The 18,153-nt window shown below is 42.6% G+C and overlaps 1 protein-coding gene across 3 annotated transcripts in view; it reads right to left on the reverse strand.

The window, feature by feature from the left end:
• Nucleotides 1-6,054: 6,054 nt before the first annotated feature.
• The window catches only part of LOC107396970 (low density lipoprotein receptor adapter protein 1-B), a 14,011-nt gene continuing 1,912 nt past the window's right edge, over nt 6,055-18,153 (reverse strand). The window contains exons 2-11 of one of the 3 annotated variants that reach the window (XR_008560895.2): nt 15,439-15,581; nt 13,434-13,546; nt 13,237-13,351; nt 11,940-12,012; nt 11,730-11,825; nt 11,498-11,625; nt 11,339-11,412; nt 11,144-11,204; nt 11,021-11,052; nt 6,055-6,910 (exon numbers count right to left, since the gene is read on the reverse strand). Coding sequence is in view for 2 of the 3 variants with exons in the window: in XM_054736862.2 (XP_054592837.1) it covers nt 6,864-6,910; nt 11,021-11,052; nt 11,339-11,412; nt 11,498-11,625; nt 11,730-11,825; nt 11,940-12,012; nt 13,237-13,351; nt 13,434-13,546; nt 15,439-15,581 (821 nt within the window). In the remaining variant the exon portion in view is untranslated. The remainder of the gene's footprint in view (nt 6,911-11,020; nt 11,053-11,143; nt 11,205-11,338; nt 11,413-11,497; nt 11,626-11,729; nt 11,826-11,939; nt 12,013-13,236; nt 13,352-13,433; nt 13,547-15,438; nt 15,582-18,153) is intronic. The other 2 variants (XM_054736862.2, XM_054736863.2) reach the window with 2 other exon arrangements.

An 18,153-nucleotide genomic window follows, 5' to 3' on the forward strand; every position in this document is an offset into this window, starting at 1 on the left:
TGAAAAGCTTGCAACGCGCCTGATCGCTCATGTACGTCTTAATTATCTTTCATTAGACGATAATCAATAAAACGATTTATATAAAATGGATCCAGAAGTTGTAGCCCGTCTCTGCCTTCCATTTTTGGTATTTTTCACCCTGTTGATGGTTTTACTGAGCAGGTGCCACTTTTGTCCTACGTTTCTTTTTAAAACATGTTTAGACTGTTCAGAATACAAATCCAGGCTCTGTCACGTTTGATTGTTGTAATTAAACTTTGTAGGTGGGGAAGGTCAGAAAGCGCCGATATGATTACGCACAAGCGTGACGCATCAACCCGGTCTCACAGTAAGACCGGGTTGGAACTGTTCAGGTTTACGCAGACAATCTTTACATTTAGAATTAGCTTACAGATGTAAAATTAATGCAGTAAAATATAAAGCTTTTTATTTAAATATCCATTCATTATTTCACAAGCACAGAGAGCCGCATCAGATGGATGGAAGAGCCGCATGCGGCTACAGAGCCGCCGACCCCTGTGCTAGCCTATATTGTCCCCAGCAATTTTTAAACCCCACTCAAGTGTATGGTTATTGTCCCCAGCAATTCTGACAACAAACTGACGCCCTTGCTTTGGCATGTGGGGACTGGCAACAACTACAGCAGCACATACAGTTAGAGATTATTGGAGAAAGTTATAAGATTATAGGTATACACACAATTATTGTAACCTTTGACCACTAAACACAACAAATAAGAAGGAAACGTGTGGTTCCAGAACTATGCAGCGTGAGGGACACAGACATACTAATGTACATCTGGTATAGCACAACTATTGAACTCATACTGAATATTGCATTGATGTTATTGTGTACCAGGATAATACCAGTACCAGTTAAACTGAGGAGTTATGCACCCTCACTGCAGAGGGGATGAATGACCCATGGTAGCGTTCTGTTTTACATCAGGGATGTCTCAGTCTGCCTCTGGAGGAGCTGTCCCTGGTCTCCACAGTGGGATGCAGTGGGTGAGAGGTGCATCCTCCTTTCACACGTCTCCTCAACTGAATCTACTTCGAAGCCCGGAACCGAGCTAGCTTTGTTAACTAGCTTGTTCAGTCTCTTTCAGTCTCGGTCAGAGCTGCCTGCACCCCAGCAGACCACAGCAGCGTGAATAACAGAATCAAAAACAGAGTAATAAAATGATTTTAGCAGATGTGAATTAACTCTGAAGGACCTTAACCTCCTCAGGAGGTGGAGGCAGCTTTGGCTCATCTTGTACAGAGCATCTGTGTTGTTGGACCAGTTCAGTTTACTGTTGAGGCGAACACCCAGGTATCTAAAGGTATCCACCACCTCAATGTCTGCTCCCTGGATGTTTACTGGTGAGTGAGGAGGAGTGTTTCTACAGAAGTCAGTCCCCATTTCCTTTGTCTTACTGGTGTTCAAGGAGATGGCGCTCGCACGGAATTGAGTTCAGATGGCGCTCGCGCGGGTGCACACAGCGAGCTGCTCGTCCTCTTTACGCAATGGAACCTTGCGTTTTATTGGCTTTTGTGTGTTTTTGTTGTCTCTGATGCTTTTTTGAATGGTGTGGCTTCTCTGGTTACTTATGATTGAGCTGCGCTGCTGAGGCTTTGTCCTCCTGTTGATATAACGGGCGCTGCGCGCTGGGAACCTCACAGATGGCATTGTTGTTTGGACTGCCCGTGTGCTCTCTCCCCCCAAGCCGTGATGTGTCGGCCCTCTGTCCGCCCCAGCTCGAGAAGGAAGCATCGTAGAAGACGGGGAAAGCGAGGTAGCCGGCGCGTGAGACATCGGGCTGGACTTCCTAGATCTCTGAAGAAGAGGCTGGTCCGATTCGGTCCAGCTTGTGACCCGGTGGTTCAGAGATGTGTGATGGTCTACTCTGCGCCCTGCCTTGTGAACTTGGCCGGCTTTGAGGGTGAGCTGGCACCGCGCCACAGCCAATCGGCTCGAGGGCCTCGCCAGAGTGGGGTTTGCTGGGAGAATCTACGCTCGGTTACGGGCTCAGAGTCGGAGGAGACGGTGCCCGTGTGCGATCCCGGTGCTGCGGCCCTGCCACAGACCCGGTTTGGTTTGGTCAATGCCAGGTCTGTGCAGAACAAAACTTTTATTCTTCTGGATTTTTTTTATTCAACATGACTTGAGTTTTCTGTGCATCTGTGAGTCCTGGATCCCGTTTGGTGACTCAAGCGCCCTGCTGGAGCTGGTACCACCTGTCTGCTCCTGTTTTAATATCCCTAGATCGTGGAGCAGAGGTGGTGGGCTGGTTGTTGTTTTTAAATCCAGCTTTCCTTGTAAACAGCTTACACCCACCATGCCATTTTCTTCCTTTGAACTGTGCTTATTTGAACTGTGCATCTCCCCCCGCCTGCTGGTTGTGCTGATTTATCGCCCTCCAAAGACTGACTCTAACTTCCTAAATGATTTCTATGATCTTGTGGCAGACTGTATCCTAAAATATGATTATGTCCTGTTTTTTGATTTTAACATCCATATCTGCTGTCCTGATAATGTGCTTGCTAAAGGTTTTTTTAATTTGCTAGATTCCTTCAATTTAGCTCAATGGGTATCATCCCCAACTCATGCCAGGGGTCACACCCTGGACCTGGTTCTCTCTTTTGGTCTCCCCATCATGAACCTTGTGACTTTGCCTCCTGTGTTCTCTGACCACTCTCCTATACTCTGTGATGTTACGTTGCCATGTCCTGTCCCTGTGTGTGAAGCTCCAGCTACTAGGTTCAGAGCCCTGGATGCAGAAACTATTTCAAAGTTTGTGGACTGTATGTCTGTAAGGTTAGAGACCTTTAACCCAGATCCATCTAACGTTGATCACTACTCACAACACTTTGATTTACTTTGTAATCAGGTCCTGGACGTGGTTGCCCCTCTCAAACTTTGCAAGTTCAGGCCTAGGAGGGAACCTTGGCTCTCTGATGTCACATGGGCTTGTAGACGGGCGTGTAGAGCCTCTGAGAGAAAGTTGAAAAAGGATGGCCTACAGGTCTTGCGTGAGTTGTTCAGAGCATCTTTGGTTGCTTATCAGGATGCAGTGAGGGCTGCCAGAACTGCCTATTTTGCAGACATCATCAAAACAAACTCTAAAGCCCCCTTCAGACAGGCCATGAAAAACGGAAATGTTCAGGACTCTGTGCTTAAGACCTTTAAGTCTGAATACAAACATCCGGATAACCTTTTCCGTAGTTAAACCGGACGAAGCCCCTAGTAACAGGACTGGACTTGTCACGGACAGGGTGGCTGCTTCAGACTGGTGAGGTTGAGTTCCGGACAGGGAGGAGGCTGTGTGGAGGCAGCCGAACGGACAAGTTCAGGTACAAAAGTGGTGTGTCTGAAAACACAGTTCTGGTTAAAAACCGGACTGAATTGTCCACACATATTCCAGAATGTCAATCTGAAAAGGGCTTTAGAATCCCAAGATTCTCTACAAAATACTGAACTCTGTTCTGGTGTATCAGGAGCCTAGCTTCATGTCTCCTACAGCTGCTGGAGACTCTGAAGATTTTCACAAATTCTTTGTTCATAAAGTATCAGGCATTAGAGCAGCTATTTCTGGTAACTCTATTGACCCTGTTCCAGTTCCTCCATCACCACCCACCCTGAGCTCCCTCAATACCGTTTCTTATTCTGAGCTGAGTAAGCTAGTTGCGAGGCAGAAGCCATCTGGCTCTCCACTTGAGGTTCTGCCGCCTCGTCTCTGGAAGGCTGCCTTTCTGTGTCTTGGCCCATCACTTGGTCAGATTATCAATGGGAGCCTCAGCACAGGTGTGGTCCCAGCTGCTTTGAAAGCAGCAGTTATTCGGCCGACCCTGAAGAAACCTGGTGCTGATGTCTCTGTGATAGAAAATTACAGGCCTATCTCTACCCTGCCTTTTACTTCAAAACTGCTTGAGAAAGTCGTTTATCAGCAGCTGGTCTCACATTTAGCTGACTCTGATCTGTTTGAGGTTTTCCAATCAGGGTTCAGGTCTGGCCATAGCACAGAGTCTGCTCTACTAAGGGTCCTAAATGACATCTATCTATCACTAGATCAGGGTACATCTGTGGTGCTTCTGTTGTTAGACCTGACAGCAGCCTTCGACACAGTCGACCACGCGATTCTACTTGATCGCTTGGAACGATGGGTTAGGATCAAAGGGTCAGCTCTGGATTGGTTTAGATCATATCTCCACAACAGGACATTCTGTGTTAAACTGGGCAATGTTTTTTCCTCTTGGGAGGGGCTCCGCTGGGAAGTCCCGCAGGGGTCGATCCTTGGTCCTCTTTTGTTTGCCATTTATCTGCTACCTCTGGGGTCAATCTTTCGTAAACATGGCCTAGCGTTCCATCTCTATGCTGACGATTGTCAGATTTACTCTCCATTGTGTCAGCAGAAAGGTCACTCTATCCAGTCCTTTGTGTCCCGTCTTAACGAGGTAAAGTCTTGGCTAATGGCCAATTATCTGCATCTGAATGAGGGAAAGACAGAGCCCATATTTTTTCACCCCAATAGCAGGAATGTGGGTCGTTATGTTGATCTTGGCCCTCTTTCTCCCTACTCAATACCAGTTGTCACCAGTCTGGGGGTGAAAATTGATGCTGGATTTAAATTTGATGCTCACACCAACTCTGTGATCTGGTCCAGTTTCTTTCATCTGAGACGCCTTGCAAAAATCAAGCCTATGCTGTCAAGAGCCCACCTGGAGCGGGTACTGCAAGCATTTGTCATTTCTAGGCTTGATTACTGCAACTCTCTATGCAGGGTTGTGTCAGTCATCACTGCGTCGCCTACAGGTTGTGCAGAACAGCGCAGCCAGGTTCCTGACTGGGACCAGGAAACGCGACCACATCAGTCCAGTTCTGGCCTCCAAGCACTGGCTTCTGGTCTGTTATCGTTCACACTTTAAACTCCTCGTCTTCCAGGGTGGTGCTCCCCCCTATCTAGCCACACTCCTGAACAGAAATTCCCCATCACGCGCTCTGCGTTCCTCTGACCAAGGCCTGCTCGCTGTCCCTCGTTCTAGGTGTCGTACTCGCGGGGACCGGGCTTTCTCAGTGCTAGCACCGTCACTCTGGAACCAGTTGCCACCCTCAGTTAGGCTGTCCCCATCTCTGCCAGTCTTTAAGAAATGCCTAAAAACCCACCTCCTCCACTTGGCGTTCCCTGAACGTGTTTGAATGTGGCCCTCTTTAATTTTGATTTTATTTCCCTGTTTTCATTGGTCTCTTTATCCCTTGTTTTACCCATTTTTCTTCTACTTTAATGTTTTACCTTCTTTGCACTATTTGAATTGCTTTTATTTTCGATTTATTCATGTTTCACATTTCTCATGTACCATGTTCAGCGCTTTGGGCTTCCCGACAGGGTTGCGGAAGGCGCTTTATAGATAAAGCTTTGATTGAATGATTGATAATGTGATAATGCTCAAAGCCAAGTCATCTGAGAACTCCTGGAGGTGACAGCTGCTGGTGTTGTAGATGAAGTCTGAGGTGTAGAAAGTGAAGAGAAAGGGTGAGAGCACTGTACCCTGTGGAGTTCCATTACTGCAGAAAACTACCTCAGACATATAGTTGTGCAACCTCATGTCGATGAGAGAGCAGATAATGTCTCGGCTAGTAGATGCTAACCATTAGCATTAGCTCCAACTCATGGCAGAACTTCTTCAGGCTTGTGTTAATTGTGGAGATAAAACATCAATGTTGCAAAGAAAACGGAGTCACTGATTTAGTCACATTGCTGTTAGACAATCAGAGAAGAGTTGTCTGAATATCGTGAAGAAGACCCCAAATCCTGCCATTCTCTGCTCCTCTCTGCTCTGACAAACTTTTACTTCCTGAAACAGGAGCGCCAGAGCTTTTTTCCTCAGAGATCGAATGACAAGGCATGCATTTATTCTAGAGACCACAGCAAATGTATTTTAAAAACAAGTGAACTTGATCTTTAAACCATGTAACAATTACCTTAATCACATCAGAATTAGTTTAAAGTTTGGATAAAGCAAGATTACACACAAGATTTTGTCAATTTGAAATGTATAAAAATACAAAAACATGTTAACATGAATGCATTTTATTTCTATACAAAGCTGTTACAATAAAAAGTACATTAAGATGTCCACAGTGCTTTGCAAACACATCAACTCACAACTGAAAGTTTACTTCAAAAAAAAAAAAAAAAAAAAAAAAGGTTAGGCCAGCAACAGCAAGTGCTGAGTGAGCCAAAGAGATTTTAAATAAATATCACATAAATTGATTTTTGGATAATAAAAAATGTATATAATATTCTGTCGGTCATTGAGGCAGAAGAGGAATAAAAAACTAAATTTACAGATAAAAGTATCGGCAAATACTTATTTGAGGTTAGCACAGCTGATTGTCTTGCTGTAATTAATGTGTGTTGATTTAGTCTGTGCAACAGTCTGATCTAGGCCCGACTTCAATCAAATAAAAATATCTGTATTTATACATTGTTTCTACAAATATCTATCTATCTATCTATCTATCTATCTATCTATCTATCTATCTATCTATCTATCTATCTATCTATCTATATCTATATATCTATATCTATATATATATATATATATATATATATATATATATATATAGATAGATAGATAGATATATATATATATATAGATAGATAGATAGATAGATAGATAGATAGATAGATAGATAGATAGATAGATAGATATAGATATAGATATATAGATATATATGCATCTGCTGCCAAAACTACTGAAACAAGTATCTGTGCACCAGCAGTCAAAATCCCAGGATATTGTCCTCAAAGGAGCTGCAACAATCAGAAGAGTGTTCGTCTGTGTTGTCTCAGTCAGGTTCAGTAAGCCAGTCCGGGGGCATCATCCCAGAGTCCAAGATCTGGGGGTTAAAACGTGACACTGCCAGTCTGGGAGGGTGCAGGGTGGGAAGAACAAAAGGTAAAAACTTGAAATTAAAGAATAAAACTAGAAAATTTTCTCTGAATATTTTACTCAAAATCAGAAACCGACTTTATTCCTCTTCTATTTGTAAGTAATATGCATAAAACTACTTCTGATTAATATGTTTCAAAGAGACTGTATAGTAGTAGATTCACTATTACTTTTCAAAACTGGCTTATTTAAAAATATTTCAATCATTTTTTAATCAAACTACACAAAGTTAAGTTAGGACAAAACTAGCAAAACTATTAAGTGGTGATGTTTTCTTCTTCAACGTCTTTTAAAGGTGTTTATCTGAAAAACATTCCTTAATTATTATTTCTGATTATATTCGGCCAGTCTGAGTTTGTCAAGGAGGATGAAGATGACAATAGTCTCCTACACCGATCTCCTGCATTAGCTTCTGATAAAATAGACAAGGAAACGTTCAGATTAGAAAACCCACTCATCTTAACTTGCAACAGGGAAGGCTATTGATTTAGCATCCAGGAGAGGGCAGAGCACCTTTTGGCTAGTAGAAGCTAACTGTTAGCATTAGCAACTCCACCACACAGCAGAACTCCAGGCCTGTGTTATTTGTGGAGATAAATCATAGCATTGCAAAGCATATAGAGTCAGTAGCCTCTTTTACAAGACAAACCTTGCCGGCAAATCAGCGTAATATTACTGCAACGGCAACTATATTGAAAATGAAAGTAAACACGGGCCGCAAGTTTTGCTTTTGTAAACAGAATCAGTGGAGACGGCAAACTGGAGCACTACAGCACTCCTGCAGCTTCTCTCCGGTAGAGCTAGAGCTCAGACCACCACAGACTGCACGAGGACTGTAGAGGACAGACATCTTTAGGAGCGGCTTGCTAAAAAAACTTGATGAGCACAGCTTTGATCGCAGTAAAAAGCAAGTTATGTCCAAGATAAACAGAAGTCCGCTGCAGTGCAGAGACTGCCCCCATACCCCCTTTTTACTGCCATTGCATAATTGTGCCACATTACTGCCATGGTCTGATCATTTATAAACAACCTAAAGATCCCTGATGCTGGCACGGCGTTGCAACAAATGGACGGCATTGTTTTCTGGTAGAGTTGCGTTGATTAAACGTGTGAACCGCATCTTTAAATTAGAAGTTAGGTACAACTTTCCAGACCAACTGAAAATAAATTTCAGTTTCAGGTCAACAATTAGTAAAGAACATTTCATTTTAAAACTTGTCCAATAAAAATGCTCTAATATGGTCTCTTATACTTGGCAGCAAGAACCTTTTCCTATCAAGAATTGTAGCATTAAAAAAGTCACAATCAGCATGCTTTACCCCACTTGAGATAAGAAAAAGTGACCCAATGCACAACGTTTAGCTCCTCAAAACAAACACAGGAACTGTCAACAATAACCACTCTGTAAAGCGGAATCATGTGCCGCTGCATACTGTATATACAAAAACATCAACACAATCAAGGGAAGTAGACAGACAGACGATAGACAGATAGACGGACGGACGGACGGACGGACGGACGGACGGACGGACGGACGGACGGACGGACGGACGGACAGACAGACAGACAGACAGACAGACAGACAGACAGACAGACAGACAGACAGACAGACAGACAGACAGATAGATAGATAGATAGATAGATAGATAGATCTAAATAATTAGAGGTTTTGTAATTAATTAATCTCAATTGCATTTTGATCGTTCAAGACAATTTGCGCTCAAGCAATTCAAATTTCTAAAATAATGTCAGTGAGGCACAGATAACATTTCCACACTTAGTATATTTCTTTAACCACAAGGTGTATTTGATTACTTTGGTCTCATTGTAAATGTAACCATTGTGGGATTAGTTGGGATGTGTAAATATTAGTATATGTGTTAATAACGAAGTGTAAATGGACACGGAACATTGTAAATGTGCGTAAACTGAACACTAGGTGGCAGCAGAGCACTAATAATATATAGAGAGGTGTAGTGTAGAGTTCAGGGGAAGTTCTTTTGAAAGTTACAAGATGTATGCTGTGTGTATGCTTGTTCCTCCTGCTGCCATAAAGTTCATTTGGATAAAGTTACCTGTCTGCTTTCTACCAACAATAAAACATAGCAGTAAAAAATATGATTTTTTTCTTCCTTTCCTGAAGAGGGATTTATCATGACTCCTTTAATTGTAGTTTTAGCTGTGTTTGAGCACATAAAAAAGGTTAAAATGGTGTTGTAGCCCATGCTTTTTTTTTAGATAGGACATAAACAGTGAAGCAAAACTTTTCTGGCCCCCAACTGGAGGATGTTCGGGCTCAAAGGGGTCCATTTTAACGTGTTATTTTTTCTAATTAATCTTAATTAACGCTCTAATATAGCCTGGCAAGCCAGACTAAATAAATGTATTATTTAGTCTGGCCATGCTCCATTGACAGCTCTCGGTTGTGGGGCGGGTTCTACCTTTGTCTTTCAAATGATCTCCACATTCCACTGGACAATGAATGTAACATACTCTTGTTTCACTCTGTTGCATCATCCCACCCACCAGGCATATAGAGTGCCCTGATTGGCCCACAAAGCGGATAAAGCTCTGTGATTTGTTCACTAAGCAGATAGAGCACTATGATTGGCCCACCATTATGGACCAATCACAGCTCTTTATGTGTTTGAAACCCCTCTAGAGAGCTGTGATTGGCCAGCCAGAGTCCTGGTAGGAGCTGCTGAGGTTCCTATAGAGCTCCGGGAGTTGACGTCACTTCTCCCGGCATGCAACAGTTCAAATCGAAACGGCGCCATATTGGCATGCAGAAGCCGGCAGCTGGACTATTTACTATTGTCAGAAAACTCAATCAAACGGGAAATATGGTAGATTCCTGTTGTGCCCCAGGATGCAGAACAGACGCGGACGACATAAGGAATGAGACATCTACAGGATTCCCCAAGATCCGGAGCGCCGCAAACGTTGGATCATTGTAATAAAACATGCTAGTGACCGGGCGAAAATGAAGCTGTGGGATCCCGAGAGTAAAGGTTTTCGCTTATGCAGCGACCACTTCATATCAGGTACTTAAACCAACGTTTCCTCAACTGTGTATGGTATTTATTTTAAATGCTTTTATTATGATTCTTAGTGGGCTTCCTAAACTTATTTTGGCGTGGCTTTTTCTGTCTTATTACTCATAGCAGCAAGTAAACATCACGTAAAACGTTGCCTCGTGAGTTCTGCGTGCTGCTGTTTACGTGTTTTATGATCACAGCAATTAACCGGCTAAGCCGTATTTAATTTTTAAGCAATGGTTGATCAGATCACACATAAAACGCACTTTGGATTGCTATTATCTGTGTCACCGAGACTACTTACATGTAAATCTGTTATTTGTCCGTCCATCCATCCATTTTCATCCGCGTATCCGGAGTCGGGTTGCTGGGGCAGTAGCGTGACTTCCCTCTCCCCAGCCGCCGGAGCCAGCTCCTCCGGGTAAATCCCAAGGGGTTCCCCGGTCAGGTCCGGTGCTGTGCCGGTCCGCTCCGACAGCTTCTGGCGTCGGAGCGGGCAGTAGAGTCGAGAGTCCCAGACCTTCTCCCCAGCTCCTCCGGCCGGGGGAATCCCAAGGGGTTTCCCCGGCCAGGTCCGGTGTTGTGCCGGTAAGAAGTCCGCTACGACTTCTGGCGTTTTTAAAAAGTATCCCAGGGGCACGGTAAGGGTCGGAGATGTTTAGTCTATTTAATTTCTGACTATATAAAACGATTTCTTCTGTTTTAAAGTGTGAAGTAAACTCCGACGAAGTAAAATCCAAGCGGATCCCGTTCATGTTCATGGTTACATCCGTGTTTGTTTACCTTTTTTGCATGCCAAAATGGCGTCCACTAACTGAGAGTCACGTGGGGTCCGGAGCTCTATGGAGCGTGCCTAGACCAAACGTTGCAAAGCAAGAATTTGGTCTAGTTCACTAGGCTAGCTCTAATATATACTACTGGCTGACATCACTGACCTGGAACCAGTGTTATTGGCTTTGGTAGTGATTAAATAGAACAGACTGAGAGTTAGGTTAGTGATTAGAGCTATCCCACTAAGCCACGGTTGACAGCAATGCTGAACGTTACCTGGAAATGAACCATAGCTATCCAGGGCACAGCTGGAGACACAAACACACAGCAGACTGAGCAAAAGTTCACGTTTAGCCATGAAATTATTACTCATCGCACTAGATCATGAAATATAATCACCTGTTTTTATTTTTATTTCATTCAAAATAAGAAAGAAAGCAGTGACTGGGAGGTGTGTGAGCTGCAATAAACATAAATGACCAGTGAGTGGCACTGTGAGGTCGGGCAGAGAGAAACAACATTGTGCTGAAAGATTAGATAGGCTTAATTTATAGGAGGTAGGACATCTACGAGAGTTGATTTGACATTATTCACCTGGAGAAGGCTTCGTCCAAACGGTCTTGTTCTCCGTGGAAGAAAAAGGATCTTACTGCACTCTCTGATGTGAGCTTGGAAAAAAAAGAAGACGATCACTGCCTCATTTTTCTGTTTGTACAACAGAAAGATAAAAACCAGCAGATGAGATAATGGTACCAGGGCAGGGTTGTTGTTGGTCTCAGAGGCTCTCTGATTATCTGGCTGATTGTTTTCTACATCCCCAGTGCTCTCCACCACCTTGTTCACACTGTCCTCCAAGTCTAACAGGTTCTGTGTAGCAACATCTAAAGGAGAAGAAGAAGAAGAAGAAGAAGAAGAAGAAGAAGAAGAAGAAGAAGAAGAAGAAGAAGAAGAAGAAGAAAAAATGTGACTAAGGTTATATTCTCACCAGTCCTTTTCAGACTAACTGAGCTGTTCGATCTCTCTGAGTGGCAACTGCTGCTTGCATCTCCTGCAGAGCCAGACTTCACTCTTCCCCCTTTTTCTTAAACAAAGAAAAGAAAGAATAGCCAGGATGTCTTAGCATGCCTAGGTTGAGACCATGTTTAGTACATAACAAGTATCAAATCTTTATGAGCTCACTTGTAGTGATTCCTACCTTCTTTGGCCACCTGCCACAGTTCGAATGCTACAGTGAAGGCCTGAGCTACGGTCAAAGCAACCGCTTGAGCCTGGAAAAAGGGAGAAAAACACAGATGTCTGAGTGTTTACTAGACCTGGTTATTCAGTCACATTTCATATAAGATATAGGGAGCCTAACCCCTACGTCACACTGGAAGCATCAGCAGCGCAGAACAGCACTGCTTCAGATTAGAATCCGTGATGGACTATGGGGGTGATGCAAACTAGCCACAACGCAGAATTTTTCAGGCATGTCCCGGAAGCGGCAAGCCACACTGCTCCCATAATGATTTGATCAGATTATTTTTCCACAAGCCACTTCTGGAACAAGACAATTTTCCACAGTTAACATAGGGCTATACAGGAAAATTACATATGATTTTAGTGTGAAACCCTGGTAATTTTCAAAATAAAAGGCAATTGCAGCGATGCAATTTCATATCTATGTAGGTTACGTCAATACAAGTGACCTAACAGCTTATTTTACTCCCTGCATGGTTCCAGAAGTGCAGCTGTGGGTTTTTCATGACTTTAATCCTGGCAGTGGGAAGGAAAATCATGTATGACATCAAAAGTGATTTTCCTTCTGGGAGGAGGATGGCGGAAGTCTAAAGGAATTTTGTGATCTTGCAAGTCTAGCAAGGAGCACGGCATAGAAGTCGCTCTGCGGTTGAGATTCTCACACACCTCATGAACAGCTGACAAGGGTGAAGTGGTCCCAGCTCTCACACATGGAAAGGTTGGCAGCCCTGCGTTAGCATTAGCAACTTCATCTCACAGCAGAAGGTCCTCCAAGCTCATGTTATTTGTAGAGATAAAACGTCCATATTGCAAGTCAGTGGTAGAGTTGCGTTGCTGTTGTCCAATCAGGAAATAAGACTCCAAAACCTGTCGTCTGAAGCTCAGTTGTGATGTTGCAGACTTGGCCCTGCTGAGGCAGGGGTTTGTGGGCTTATTTATGCCCCGATTACTGCCTGCAAGGCATTCATTTCTACTAGAGACCACTGCAAATGTATTGATTAAACCAGTGAACCGTTCTTTTAAAGCTTTTAAACATAATCATTGGCAACCCACAAACATCTTTTCATTTTCCCCCCCAAATACTTTATTACATAACTTTTATCATCCATTTTTGGCATATCGTCCACCTTTAACTGATGGATCACTGCAGCTTCTTTTGCATTCAATATTTTGCAAATATAATTAATATAGGGAACTTAGTGTTTGATCATAATTCCGACGTTCAGCCAAAGCTCAAAACCTCAAAAACTCACCACTTTTCTCTTGGAGCAGAGGTAGGCGTGGCACTCCAGGGTCCCATTGAAGGTGTTTTGAGCGATATAAGCAAAGACTTTATCATGCAGCTTGTCCACTGTGCAGTAGGATATTCTGTGAGTGACAGGGGAAACAAGCAGCACTTGTGATGCAACAGCGTAATTAAATGCAGCTTTAGAGAATAATCTGACCAAACCTGTATATGGAGACATTTTCTAGGAGCTTGTTGGTAGACCTGTCAAGTGTCACAATTCCCTGAGGAGATACCTTGAAAGCAACCTTCTGGGGCTTCTTCCTGCTGGCTTTAGCCTGCAAAAGATGTATTTGTAATACAAAGTTCACCCTTTTCAGGAATTATGTATGATTTATTAGAAATCTGTAAAAGTGATTGTTTTATAATGTTTTGTGAAATAATGAAGGCAATTCGTCTTTTTTTTTGCTAAGCCCGCCCCCATCCCAACACATTCTCACACCCGAAGCGACTAAAACTGACGAAGGGTGACCAAGCGTTTGTTGTCGGGAGGCACTTTACGGTGCCTGCAGTAAAATAGAAATTTCACCGAATTGTGACCTTTACTCTCTTGCAATTTAATCATCCCCTCACCCCCATCCTAACCTTAACCCAGTTTCTCTTTCTAAATTTCCCGTTAAACGTATTTGAGAGAAACGATACAACAAGAAACAAAGTTTAACATGCGCAAGTGGGTTAAGGTTAGGATGGGGGTGAGGGGAAGGTTAAATAGCAAGAGGGTAAAGGTCAGATTTGGCTAAAATCTCTGTTTTACCGCGGGTGTCGGAAAGTGACGCTCTGGTGCAGTGCGTCGCCTCCCATCGGAAACAATCGCTAGGTCACCCATCGTCATTTTAAGCCGCTTCGGGTGTGAGAATGTGTTGTTCAAAATGTTGCTTGCTGTCTTTTCAATAAAGTTCTTTTATTTTATTTTTATTTTCATCAAAATCAAGAGCTTTTGTGGGTCACCGTTTATCAGTTGATATCTTTGCTTGAATTTTACATTTCCTTTGGAAATTCCAACACAATTTCTATGAAAAGTGTTGATTTTTGGACTACAGGACTACAATAAATAACACTACAACTGTAAATTTGTTCTGACCAACAAAAATCTTCATTGTCAACGTGCTAAAGTAACTTTTACGAACACGGTACCGTAACTTCCCTTAGTCTTATGCTCAACCAATCATCTACTTCGACGAAATTGACAGACGCAGGACCCCGAGCCGATCTGGTACTGACACCATAAATACGGAAGTGCAAACCACGGCTTGGTGCAATACATTTGTCAGCCACTAGATGGTGCTATCAGATAAAAGAAATGATCAGGAGATTTAAAGTTATATTATTAATTTGTAAACATTTGATTGTTACCATGAGATGCTTTTGTTTGCGATGGATAGGGTTGATGCTGAAGAAATTGACTAAAAATGTTGATAAATGCAGTCCCCAATGCTAGTTATAAATGTAGATCAAAATTGTAAATGGAGCTTTAAATGATAAAATGAATAAAAGAGAAAAATAAAATGAACAACAAGCCTAAGTTCTCTCGCCACCACTTATGATCAGCTTTACAGTCTAGTTTACCCAATTAAGGAGAACACTAGGACAAAATTACCTCTAGTTTTCTTTTTTCACCATGGTGACTAGAGCAACTGGAACCCTACGGACTAGTGACCTGGTAATCATTGTGAACCCAACAACCCCAACCTTTCACAGGACAAAGAAGACATAAAACTGATGGATGTGTAGACAGGTTGGTCCAGTTAGGCTCCAAAACTCCGCCTTCACCATTCAAGAAAAATAATCATTGCAGCACTGTTACCAGTTTTCCTGGTTAGATAAAAAGTTACGGTTGTTGAAAGATAAAAACTAGATTTAAAGTTATTTGTTCCGGCCATGATGACATGTGTGTAGACGTTTTTAATAATTACTATTGTAGATAGCTCCCAGAATGACCTCCGTTTGGAGAAATGGCTTCCAGGTATGGCAGCCCAGAGGAGCTGGCACCTAGTCTGGATGCAGCTAAGACCAATGTGTACTGGTGCCATCTTAAAACAGCTCTGATCTCCAACGTTGGCTAGATCTGCTACGGTATTTCATAAACCTTTAGAAACATGTTATTTCAGATTCTTAGCGAGAAGACATCTTGTTGCATGAAATCACAGCAAAAATGACACGTTTCTCTGACCGTGGCAACAATTCTCTTTACAGCAGCTGCAGACAGTTCCTCTCCCTTGGGTTGGTCCACAAGCGTCATGCCAATGTGAGAAAGGTTAAAGGTCATTCCCTCTAAAATGGTTTCCCTCGTGTCAGTCCAGTTCTCTGGAAGCTCTGCATCAACAAAGCACAAGTGGGTCAAGATTGACAAAAACAGATCCAGGAAAATGTAAACAGGCTGGTTTGAACTTGGAGTTCTAGAGTTGAGAGGCGAAGCGGAGTATGTAGGTCAGAGGTCCTGGGGATGTAAAGTAAGTAAGTAAAGTAAGTAAAAGTTTATTTATATAGCGCCTTTCACAGATATAAATCACAAAGCGCTGAATTTACCAGTGAAGTAAATACCCCTTGTTCAAAAACACGACAATGAAAAGGGTTAGGAGATGGGAACAAGTACACATGGACTCTGACATGCTGTGATAAGAAGAAAGCATGACTTCCTCTTCTCAGAATGACAGAAAGGACCTTTCCGGAGCTTCGCCACGTTTTCTTCAAACAGCACTTTCACTGAAGTAAAACCAGAGGCATGCAGAGGTATTTAATGGAAACAAATGAGAAGATTTAAAACGATAGCAGCCAAAAGGACACCTGCTACTTTAATGATGTCAGGTCTAAGATGGCGCCGGCGGAATCATGGCCATGTTTACATAGATTTCCTCAGAGAAAAGAACGGGGGAGGGGGTAAGGAAGACAAGAATATACCTAGGAATTTATCCTCCTAGTATTTACCTCCTCTGGGATGTTTGGCACTCTGTGCACTCATTTATACAAACACACACACACACACACACACACACACACCAGCGACTAGGAAGCGAGCCGATCAAATGGGGCGTGTCTGTGTGTGCGCATTTGTTAGCAGGCAGGGAATCAACACGCGCACGCAGGGTCCAGACTGTATCAAGGCCGCAGCTCCACCTTCTCTTCAAATGCAGAAAATGTGGGCGGAGTAAGACTCTGGTGGGGGTGACTTGCTCTTCAAGGCTAAAATACATCCTGATTTAAACACAGAAAAGAAACATTAACCACTATGTTTACAACTTTTTAGCAAAGTAGAAATCTTCCTTCTTGTTCAAATTTGTTTTATTTGGTTTAATGGGGAAAAAAAGTACTTCAAACTAGGGCTGCACAATATATCGTAAATATATCGTTATCGTGATATCAGCATGCACAATATGCATATCGCAAAGAACAGATGAATATTCCAATGGTCAGCTCAAATGTTTGTTACACATAATGCATTCTGTCAATCAAACGGAAGCATGATGATTTTTAACAAATAAAATAGAGCTTTCAAATGGGTGGGTTCTCATAGGTTAGATTCCCGCCCCTGAGGTGGACGGCACTTCATTTAGATGGTTAGCAAACACCTGAGTTAGCTTTGTTCTGTTCTTTTTGCTGATTCTGCTTTTCCCGGGATCTACTGATTGCCTTTTCTTCTTCATTTTCTTTTCCCTTTCCTCGCATCTTTTGCTTTTTTCATTTTGATGACTTTTTTTATTTTTGTTTTCGATTATTTTTGTTCCTGAGTTAAGTTTTTATTTATCGCAAATAATATCGTCATCGCAATATTAATCACTGTTATCGAATATCGCAGGTTTTCCTAATATCATGCAGCCCTACTTCAAACCAACATCACACAAGTCTAAATATCTGATCAGATATGGAAACAATCATAATGATAATTTGAAATCACATTTTAGCTAACCGAATTACACATTGCGTTAGGAAGCAAAATAAAAATTATTTGGTCAACAATGTTGTTTTTGTGACCAGAAGTGAAGCTTAAATGCTAATTGGATTAAATTGTACAGCTCTAATTGGAACACAACACCATGCTAGTTTTTCACTGAGGCAGTATTACTTAGCGTTTTTACTACAAAAAAAGGGATTTCATGATAAGCCGGATTAAGCTTATAGGGTTCAAATATTTCATCTTTAATAAAAGTGATCTGTTAATTGTCAGTACTAACCCCTAAGCTGACAAGTGAGGCTAAAATGTGTTTTCCCTTCAGATGTGGACAGATTTACACTGGCAGTGGCACAGTAGACTGTGAAAATGAACGTTTCCACGAAACCATAATCTGATTTACAGTAGCACCATTTTTTCAGTTGTGTAAACCCAGAGCACACACACACACACACACACACACACGCGCACACACAGAGCAGGTACCAGGCACCATTCACCCCAAGGGTGAGGAGGGCGTCAGGCTCAAAGGTCAACAATTTGCACATGTGAGAGAGAACAGCTGCTAAACTGAGGCAACCCCTAACCAAGACCAGAAGAACTTACAACCTGGTATTAGCTTTAAATAGGAGTCACCTCTGCCCAGTAACCAGACGGTTGCAGGTTCGATCCCGACTCTGACCAGAGAATGCTGCTGTTGAGTCCTTGGGCAAGACACTTAACCCAACTTGCAGAGTGGGAACCAGAATTTAACCTACAACCATCTAATTACTGGACAACCCGCTCTACCTCTTGAGCTACTGCTGCTCCATGGTACAAAGTAGCTAAACTTTCACCATTTCTATTTCCTCTAAAGCCTAATTTATATGTCTCTGACAGGGAGAGACACACACGCATTGACGGAGATGTTTACGTCGCAAAGCAATTCCCTGGCAGGACAACAGAGAACGTACCCCTGCCACCAATACAGCCACGTATCCAGTATTCCCTCATTCTACT

The sequence above is a fragment of the Nothobranchius furzeri genome, chromosome 11 (assembly GCF_043380555.1).
Source record: "Nothobranchius furzeri strain GRZ-AD chromosome 11, NfurGRZ-RIMD1, whole genome shotgun sequence".
Lineage (NCBI taxonomy): Eukaryota > Metazoa > Chordata > Actinopteri > Cyprinodontiformes > Nothobranchiidae > Nothobranchius > Nothobranchius furzeri.